Source organism: Triturus cristatus, chromosome 1_2 (genome assembly GCF_964204655.1).
Source record: "Triturus cristatus chromosome 1_2, aTriCri1.1, whole genome shotgun sequence".
NCBI lineage: Eukaryota > Metazoa > Chordata > Amphibia > Caudata > Salamandridae > Triturus > Triturus cristatus.
Genome location: NC_140580.1, coordinates 446,939,513 through 446,949,874, shown reverse-complemented (window position 1 = coordinate 446,949,874; position 10,362 = coordinate 446,939,513). Strand labels below are relative to the sequence as shown.

The 10,362-nt window shown below is 46.4% G+C and overlaps 1 protein-coding gene across 6 annotated transcripts in view; it reads left to right on the top strand.

Moving 5' to 3' along the window:
- KIF11 (kinesin family member 11) overlaps positions 1-10,362 on the top strand; it is a 271,380-nt gene that overhangs the window by 198,039 nt on the left and 62,979 nt on the right. For all 6 annotated transcript variants that reach the window (XM_085606145.1, XM_085606146.1, XM_085606148.1 and 3 more), the window contains one exon: positions 6,093-6,232. In XM_085606145.1, the coding sequence (XP_085462271.1) occupies positions 6,093-6,232 (140 nt within the window). The remainder of the gene's footprint in view (positions 1-6,092; positions 6,233-10,362) is intronic.

Sequence of the window (10,362 nt, the reverse complement as noted above, 5' to 3'; positions counted from 1 at the left end):
AATGTTATTTCTACCTTGACACCCCCTTACTCCTTTCCCTAGGCCTATGTACAGCACCTCGGATGTCCCCCAGCAACTTAATTAAATATCAATTACTAATGCTTTTTAATGTAGCCATGGTAACAGTCCTGGCGCTAGAGATCAATGACATTTCAAGCAGTTCATTTCATATCAAGGTTGCATAGGCACTAATCTCCTCGAGGTCTGTACTTGTCTCACTGGGGTCTCGGCTTCCAAGAAAATAACATTAACTGGTATATTTACACGAACTCTGAATTCAGCTGTGGGCCTCACAGCACTTACTCTACCCCTCCCCTCTTCACCATGCCCAGCTTATGGTACAGTCTCGTTGTCCTCCGCTCCGTGTGTTCTGCCGGAATGGAGCTGCTGTCCCCTCACTACATGAGAGACGGTCTGTTCCTTAGCGAGGACTCCTTCCCCTATGGACGGCAAGTCTCTGGGAGCTTCTACAGGTTTCCCCCCCCCCCCCCACAACTGTTTGACCGGTGCCCCCTCCGCTACGGCTTTGCTACCAGCCAGTCGCGGTAACTTCAGTTGGGGCCCTGGGTGTTCCTTGTACTCCCCCCTCGGACCAATACAGGGCGCAGACTTCCTCACTCTTCTTGGCGAAGGGCGGCGCTTCGGCCCCTCTTCACGTGATCAGAGGACGGCGGCTTCCAGGCCGGGCCCGCCCCGCCCCCTCCTCTTCCTGCCTCCTGAAGTAACTGTCGCCGGAGCTTCAACGGAGTCGCTGACTCCCGGCCCCTCACCTCTTCAGCCCACGGGCTCCGCAAGTCCAATCAGAGGACCACCGGCCACCCGACCATGGCGATGGGGTCCATTTCAGGTAGGGACTCGACCCGGTCAGATTACGGGGTAATGAGGCTCCGGGAAAGTTGGACAATATGGCCCAGTCCTACTACTGTGGCTGCGTTCCACTCCTCACAACCAAGGACAAAAAGGGGGGGGGGGGGGGGGGGTTTACCGCCGAGGCCAGTCTGATCCTTCCACTGCTGCCAGGAAGGTACACGGGATGAGGTGGTCCTGGGCAACAATCTTAGACCCGCCACCCCCCCCCCCCCCCCCCTCCCCCCCCTCAGGGACTTCTGCCACTAGCGAAAAACCCGGTATTCTGCTGCTCTTCCCTCTCACTGACTGCAGTCAGGGACCGGTCACAAGGTTAGGGGTGATGTTACTAGGTTTAGGACACTGTGCAGACCCTTGGATCTGTCCGTTCCCCTTTAAGTACAACCACCTCCTCACACAGGCGCCTTACTCCTGAACCTTCCGCAGTCCTCCCTTATCCTAAAATGGCTGCCCTCCTGCCACCTCTATTTATCACCTTGGGCCTGACTTGCCAGAGGGGCCCAGAAGGTTCCGGAACCTCCCATGGCAGTCATGGCCCAGGTGCTGAGGTGACAGTTGGAGCCACCATTTTGTGAATCCCACCTTTCTCATCTATTTTCCTCTGAGGAGCACCTTGCGCCTTTCCCTCAAGTGATGTGGAAGAGGCACCCAGAACCTCTACGTCAGCACCCAAAAGTTAGGTAGACAGAAAAAATGAGGAAGAGGGAAAGGGACAAAAATAATAAAAAATGAGGAGGAAACTGCCAAAGGGCTGACAGGTCTAACAGTGACCTAAACATTTTGCCATGCAACACGCAAAGAAAGGTCTTGGAGCGGTCTTAAGAATACGTGATGATCCCAGGTTCCCAGTTGCTGGCACAATGGTTTTAGCCATTTAGCCCTCGGGTGGCTGAAAAGCCGGGCAGGCAAGCCGAACATGGACAACACTTTCAAGTGTGGCCTCGCAACAAGGGCAGTTCTTTGGGGTTTGGTTAAGCGAGTGCCATTTTGCTGTGAACTCGCAAGCAGGAAGTGTGCTGAGCCTCAAATGGATGTAAAGCATCCTGCGCCGTGAATAAAGTCTAAAATAAAAAAAAAAAAGGGTCAAGGCATCTAATTTGTTTGTGGAGATAAAATTCACAAGTTAATCAGCCTAGGTTTGAATGACATGATTCTTGGTGGTCCGCCCATTCCCAGTAGCAGTGTTTTATCTTGTCTTTCATGGGTGACTCTTGGTTATCCCAATGTGCTTCAAAGCCTAAGGCTGTGGTCGCGTTCCTGACGTACGAGATCCAGCCTATTTTATGGCCGGTATCTAATCGTATCACCTCAGTAAGAGCCTTGGCATACGGAAGAAGTTTGGGTTTGCCTAATGCAGGCCCAAAAGAGAAGGGGGCGCAGCCTCGCTATATCACCAATGGACCGCCTACCCATGTCAAGCAGTAGGGAGGTGAGGGGAATGGATTGGGGCAGCATTATCAAATCTAAAAAAATAATAACTTTTGCTCCGTAGAGTGCAGCACCTACCACTTTGGCATCGTAGACTTGGAGGGGCCGGGGCTACGAGTCTGCTTCGAGAGAGATGTTCCCTTCCAATTGCACCCACTACTAGTTTGTTCCCAAACAATGTTTGCTAGGTGGGGCTTCCAAGACCATTTGTCAGAGATTCAGACACCAAGATAAGCAAAGGTGTCCGCCTTTGCCAGAGGTGTCCCATCTAGCAGAGGGGTACTCCTATAGGACTTGGGAGGGTTAAAGGCCATAAACTTGGTTTTTAGAGTGTTAATGCCCATCCCCCGGTTGTCACAGTAAAGATGGAACCTGTTAAGTAGTCGCTGCAACCCTGCTGGTGCCTTAGACACCAGCAGCGAATAGGAGGGTTGGTACCTTGTCGTCCGAAGCCCCCCCCCCCCCCGGCCAAGATTGGCGCATCTGCAGAGACTTCCTGAAGAAAGCTGTTCACCCCGTTCATGTAAAGCGAGAATAGGGTTGGAGCCAAAACTCAACCCTGTCTGACTCCCCTATTGACCGGGATGTGCTCGGTCAGTTGTCCCTGTGACCCCCATCTAACCTGTGCATAGTTTCCCCTCATGTAATCTGGCCAATAGATTTAAAATAAAAGGAGGGATACCCATGTCCCTTAAGGACGACCACAGTTGTAGGGGGTAGTGTTTAGTAGTTGTGTTTGATCAGTCATTGGTGGCTCTGGCGGGGGCAGTGGGTGAACTTCCCTCCTGACGAGGGCCCTGGCACTTAAACGTTTACAAATTAAGCACTGGTGCCAATGAACCCACAATAACTGCAAAAAGGAACCTACACCTACCCACTTTCTTTTCTTTTTTTTTTTTTTTTTTCGTTTTGGTAACGGAAGATACTCCTATCAGACGTATGAGTATTTGAGTTTTTACTTTTAATGTACGTTTGTTAGAAAGAATCTGCCATACCAATTTTCCTGTTTGCATGCTGTACTTTAGATACGACTCTCATTGATGTACAGCGCGATTTTTAAATTAAATTGTGTCCTAGTATCTTTAGTGGTGCGAATTTCATGTTTTTGTCCCCGTTTTTCGGAAACATTTGAGAGCTACACTGAGAAGATTGCTTGGCCTCAAAATGGCTGGTCTCGTAAGGACCCCAAAAGGCGTCCTTGGTGGGGAAGGCAGGAACTGGCTCAATAGTGCTCTCTCGAGGGATACTTTGTATCAGTTTCTCTCCGGGGCATTTATTAGCCCTACTAAACATGCCTATTTCAAAGTGGAATACTCTGCTAAAACAGTTTCCATTGACTTCAGGCTGAAAATGAATGATTGAGTAAAATAAAGTACCGCAAAAATGCCTCTAAATTTACATATTTGTGCCGCTAAATTTGTGAATCCATGCTGCAATATCCTAGTGGGTCTGTATAGAGTAGGTGTGCCCCCTTTGCCTACTCCACCCCTTAGGCGTTGGAGGAGAAGGTAAGCTAATTTCTCAGTGCCCACCATCTTTAAGATGGAGGCACTTATCCAATCAGGTCTAGGGCTATGCTCCCTCCCACAGGAGGGTGGCATAATAGTGGGTGTAAACACCCCAGTTAAGGAACTCATTCGTCCCTACCTGCTATTCATCTGTAACGCCCTTAAATCTAGTATAGTCAGAGTGCAACGTTGTTACGGCGTCTGGTGTCCATTCACTTCTGCAAGCAGGGACTGGGGGGCCAGTCCGGCTGAATCCACCAGGGGATCATCTCTTGAATCTTGAGATCCTCTGGCATGTAGGGACACCGTTGGTCCACTTCACTTCTGGTCGTGGGGCTTTGGTGCAGTGGTGTCTTTTTGGCGCTGGAACATGTGCTGGAGTTATTCCACCAGCATTCTTCAAGCAGGGTTCAAACCTCTGGGCAGAGCCTTTAGACTCTTCCAAGAAATTAGACTGCTGGGGAAAATGCCGGCCTCCTGGAAGGGCTCTGTCATTACTCCGTCATTACTCCACTCTACAAGAGCTGAGAGAAATCAGCACCGAAAAATTACTGCCTAGTTGCCATGCTTGATAATAAGACAAGGTACTTTGCTGGCGCTCTATTTAAAGAATTTGAGGCTTGGGCAGCCGAGCACGACATCCTTCCATTCAAGCTGGTTTCTTTAAAGCCGCAGGTACAACAATCAACATCTTAACTATGTCGCTGCTTACGGACATAAAAGTCATCAAAACAGGCACTCCATCTCTGCTTCATAGACTTCAGGGAAGCATTTGACAACATAGTTCGAGCGAGGCTCTGGGGAAAATTGGCACTCTGGAAAATTCCGCAAGCACTCTTGGACTTCTTAATGTCTACATACAGACAGCTGGGTGCAGGTAAAATTGGGTGATGGCACACATCGCTCAAGGCGCATCTCTACCACCTAAGGTCTCAAACAAGGATGTGTACTTACCCCAACCCTGTTCAATCTCTACATGGCTGACATGACAGACCCTTAATTCATGCAATGCACATGCTCCAAGGATGGTTGGCAAGGCTCTATCTAGTATCTTATACGCTGATGATGTGGTTTCGGTTAGCCATACAAACGTGGATATGCAACGCCTCGTAACTACATTGCGAGGATATGCAGCAGACCACTCCCTTGAAGTAAACTTAGAGAAAACCAAAACAATGACCATAAAAATGGGTATAGAAAAAACTCAAGTCTGGTACCTTATTAATATTCAAATCCAGAGTGTGACTAGCTACAAATATTTAGGGGTAACTATCGATAACTGTGGTCCATTCCCTAGCCAGCTTGAGATGATTACGAGAGGGATGGCTCTAGCGACAACCCTAAGGCACTTAAATACCAAGCTGACCGGCCCTATGCTCTCTTCAGGTTGCACAATCCCAAATTCTGCCCACCATCCCATATGGTAGTGAAGCCCTGAGAGACAGTGACTCCAAAACCCTGGACAACACATTAGCTAGGGCCAACAGAATCATGTGTAGTATACCTATTTATGCTTCTGCATCACAGATCCGGCTGCAATTGGGCCTTACCAAACATCTAGCAAGACGGGGGGCCTACAAAGCCTGGGCATAAAATTTGCCAATTCTACTTTTTCCACACTGGTTATTTATTTATTTTATTTTTGCAACTTGCAGGTTGAAAGTTGCTTATTTTTATCCTGTCTTGATTTTTTGGGTTCAAGGCTTATGGTTGTTGTGAGGTTTAAGTTGAGCGAACACATAGTAATATGAACTTGGACTCTCCTGTTAGAACATTTATTTATTGTCAACCAGGAATAAGAACGTACACTGTATTTCTCGAAGAAGTAAGTTTCCTTATGCTGCCAGTTTTTTAATGATTTAGTGATCCACCCAATTCCATTACTTGTAAATATACTTTTGCTAAATATCTGTTTTTGATACAGACTCTCTTGGTTTGAACGCTTTCATGGTAGAGTGTGTATATAAGCATTGCTTAAATCAGTATTTAATAAAAGTTTAAATTCACATCGGTTTCTGATGGCACGCAACTTTGAGATAGAATTTATCAGAAACGTTAGTGTGTTTTTGGAAGCTTCATTTATTGACAGAGGTGGACATTGTATTCTTTTCTGGAACACACTGCATAGGATCTTAGTCCCTTTCATATTCTTCATGACGCGTAAAGGTGGTAGCAAGGAGTAAGTTTGAAGTTGATGATTCACCAAATTTGATAATATATTTAGACTTCATTGTATGAACTATTTAGCTGCTTACTTGTTTGCACAAATTAAACTTATAATGTTTCTAGGGTACAACAAAGATCATTACTACCTTGCAAAATCAGTTGAACATGTTGGTACTGGAGACACAACAAAACTTCAGTAACATTTTAACCAAAGGCGGGGACCTGCAAAAGTCGCTTGTTGGATTAAAGGCGGATGTTGAGATGTAAGTAGAAGTTACATTTCCATGTTTCATTTGTTAATGTGTTCCCAAATGTTGGCAGTATCACCATCAAAATGTTTGGTAAAATATTAAAATGACAGATTAAAATATAAACAACATCCTTTATAGCTTACTCCAAAAATGTGAAGAGCACTTTAGTGTTTCCATGAAAACTTCCTCTTCAAATCTTTTCATGTGCCTGTGCTAACTATGTTGCTGGTATTGCCAAAATCGCCTATGCAGTATGGCTATCACTTGTACTTTACTTTATTCTTTTCCTGTCAGAGGTAAATATGTTAACACTTTATTGTACTCATAAAGAGGATTATTGACCACGTTCTCTCCCAAAGATTGATTAATAGATTTTCTGCTTTTGCAACTTCTTCCTGTCCCCTGTGGTCCCATCAGATATGGTGTTGCTGCACGGGTAGTTCAAGGCCTCTGTGAAGGAACGCGCCACTTTTTGACATGGTCACCCCCAATTTTTGCCCGTTACTTGATGCAGTTGTGATAAAAGTGCACTGGGTTCCTGCTATCCAGGTTCCCGGTGCCGGATCCTTTCCCTAAAACTGTACAATTGTTCCCCTGTATTGGAAATACCTTTAGCACCCCCTGTAAGCCCCTAGTAAACCTTCTGTGTGCCATGCCTGTAGACACTGCATGCTGTAAAGGCAATTCACCCCTACAGCAGGCCTTACAGCCCTAAGGTAGGGTGCACTATATTACGTGTGAGGACATATCTGCACAAGCAGATATGCCCCTGTGTTGTCCATGTCGCATCTTGTACATTGCCAGCGAACAGGGAAGCCATCTTGAGTATATTTACTTGGCACTGGTGATTAAGTGTTCCCCTGCTACATGATGGCTTAACTGAATCTAAAGATGTTTTTTATTAAACATCTCGTATTATTAAGCCCACACTGATGCCAGTGATGGATTAATTAATACCCGCACCGAGAGGGTATCTTGGCGCCCCCTGAAAACATACCGACTGCTAGTGTACTGGCTGATTGGTGTAGACCAGCCTGCCACCACAGACCGGTTTCTGACCCCCTGCAGGTGAGAGCCCACGCTCCCAGAGGGCAGAAACAATTCCTGCTCTAGCCAGAGGTCTTGTCACCTCCTCCATGCAGGATGTTTAAGTAACCCGCATATCAATGCATGAGGTTTCAAAGGCCTTTGCTGCCTTTGATATGCCACCCAGGATTCTCCCAGACAGGGGAAATGCCACCCGTGCTCATTTGGCACCAGGACAGGTGGGAAAATGAGCTAATTGGGAGGCGTGTTCCCTATCAGGCTAGTTCCATCCCTAAGGTGGGCTACTTGGTTGAATACGAAAACTAGAAATCCACCATCTAGGTTTTGGTGGAAATAAGCTCACTTAAACAGCGTTATACCCACTACCCAAAAGAAGTGGTCACATACAGGTGAAGTCACTCTAAAGGTACGTAGCCCATTGGCTACTTCCTGTCACTCCCCTTAACTCACCTAAATTGAGTATTTAGGAGGCACCCCTGATGCCAGAAACTCTGATTCAACTGATCCAGAAGAAGAAAATGAGCTGCAAGGAAAACTTGCTGAAGACTGCTGTGGACTTTTGGTGCCAAACCCTGCATGTCTGCCCTCTTCTGGACATTCGTGACCAAGTGACTCATCCTGCAGCTGAGCAACTGCCAAGTACCCTGGTAGACTGACGCCTTTCGCAAATTGCCAGCAATCTCCCTTGGAGTAGAGGAGCTACTTTAGATGCAGAGTCCGATTCACTGTGTTGCAGCTCCCTGGCCAGCCCGACACAGCAGTCCCCAGGAAGAAGTACCTGTGCTCCCAAAGGTCAGCTGTCGTCCCCCCACTGAGTGAGAGGACACCAGGACCGACTGGAGCCTTACAGCACCACTACTTGGGTTAAAGAACCCCTTGCAACTAACACAGCCTGTGAGAGTCCAATCCGGATTCCTAGTGCACAGAGACCGAGCAGCCCACAGTGGCCCAGCTGTCCTGATTTCTGCACCCCCAACCGGTGAGGGCCTTTAACAAGCAGAGCCCACCCGACCCATCTACTCTGCTCCGGAGCACCCCAGCCCGCGTAACCCATAACAGACTATGCTTTCTTGCTCCCAGGACCTTTGTGACCCAATTCCCCTGTTGGGAGCTCCCATATTTGTCCCAGAGTCCCCCTCTGCAGCCTGTTTCTAGGTGGCCTCCCTTCTTTCTACTGGTGTATCATGCAAAGCTACCAACAGACTAGCACCTCTGCACCCAGATGCCCCAGGGCAAGTAACGAGTAACTGCTGGTGGTATTTTTGAACCTTGGCCCCCTATGACCCTAAGTCCCGAAGGAGACCCCAGCAACCGATCGTAAATGGCTATATGCAATTTAAACCTTTTATTCCACTTAGGAAAGCATTGCTGTGATAAGACACCATTTTAGTGCACATTTTACTTACCTGTGCAAATCGCTATTTAAAAAAGTACTTTCTAGGTAACAAATTTCTTGGTATCAACATTTACATAAAAAAACAAACTTATTTTTCTAAATTGGTCTCCGTATTTATTCTTGAGTCATTTACTGTCTGAGTACAACAGATGCTTAGCACTACTCTAAGATTGAACTGCTCACCCACACTACCACAGAAGATAGCATTTAGTGTTATTATTTTTGTCTCTGTAAACCAACAAGGGTTACCTGGACTCTTCACAGTGTACTTCGTTTTGGTCCACTATATAGAGCCAGCTTCCTGCACTAAGTGACAAATCCTGGAAGCCTCTGTCAAGGTCTGTCCTCACAAATGAATTGTCAGGTTAATGCACGCAAACCAGAGTAATTTTACATGGATTTCTTTAATTACTCCAAAAGCCGTGCTTTAGAAAAGGAAATTGGTCTGTTTTAGTGCATAGCCAGAATAAAAGGCATCTAGGCTGGTTCTTGCACAATTTGAATAAAGCATAAACCTGGAGTCCTATTTGGAATATGAGGTGTTTTCTAGTGCCCCTTCAGAACTCTTAAAGGTCCTTCGCATCTCTAGTAATATGTAATTTATGTGGTTTGTCATTTAAGGCCCCTAATTAGAAGGCTTGAGCATCAGGATTTTGACAATGATGAACTGCTCCAATTTAGGGTCATTGCAGTAACACTCTTGAGGTGGAAGATCTTTAAAAGCTGAGTTTGCACTCCTTTAGACCTCACAATATTGTGCTGCAGTGATCTGTACTGAAAGTTCTCATTCTCTTGTTGTACTGGGCTATCCATCTAGTTGACCTATGGACAAATTGGTCAATGCCTTTGATATCTATTGAGGATACTCTGTCTTCTGGCTTATCGCTGCAGCTTGGTTTGATGCAGTATTTTACTTCATCTTTTATCTCCCTGGTTCTCATTAACCTAAATACAAGCAATGTACATTGCACAGCTTTGTAGAGGCTGACTACCCAAAATTCCATCTCCTATTTGGGCAACTATCATCGAGCTGTCTTGTGCCACTAGCATATTGAGTCAATCTTCACTAGTGTTTGTGCCATACAGGGTGGGTGGGTTGGGGTGGGTGGGTGGGTGTGTGGTGTCTGTCTCTCACGACTGCGGCTCTCCATATTAAGCATTGTACTAAAGCACCATTCTTGAGCCTGTTTCCTGGCCTTGACCTACGAAAATTGCTGGTTCTCGTAGCATTCTTTTCCAAAAGATTTATCCCTTGCAATGTCGAAGTCCAGTATAATTGTGCTAGGGAAACTGATTTATTCGACCTGGAGTCAAGTCCCATTTCAGGCAGGCCTTTGTCTGAGTTGCTGTGCTGTGTGATAGGGCATGGATTAATATGTGAGCTCTACAAGCACAGATGGCAGTTGAGGTGGACTTGATTCTTCCTGTGTTTTTTGGCTTCACATGCCTTCTACTCCCTTTATAATGGGTCATTTGCTCCGTGAAGTAGAGCCTGCTCCTCTGGGTGCTAGTTTAGAAATACTAGTGTAATCCGTGTAGGCACCTGGTTATTGACTCCTGTTGATTACTTTTGGTATGGAACTGGCTATAGCTGTCCAGGGAAAGAGTTCTGGACCCTCAAGTAATATGTCCCGTGCCCTGCAAGAAGAAACCATAAAGTACTTGTTCTCAAAGTTTCATTGTTAATGTTTTTTCGGTT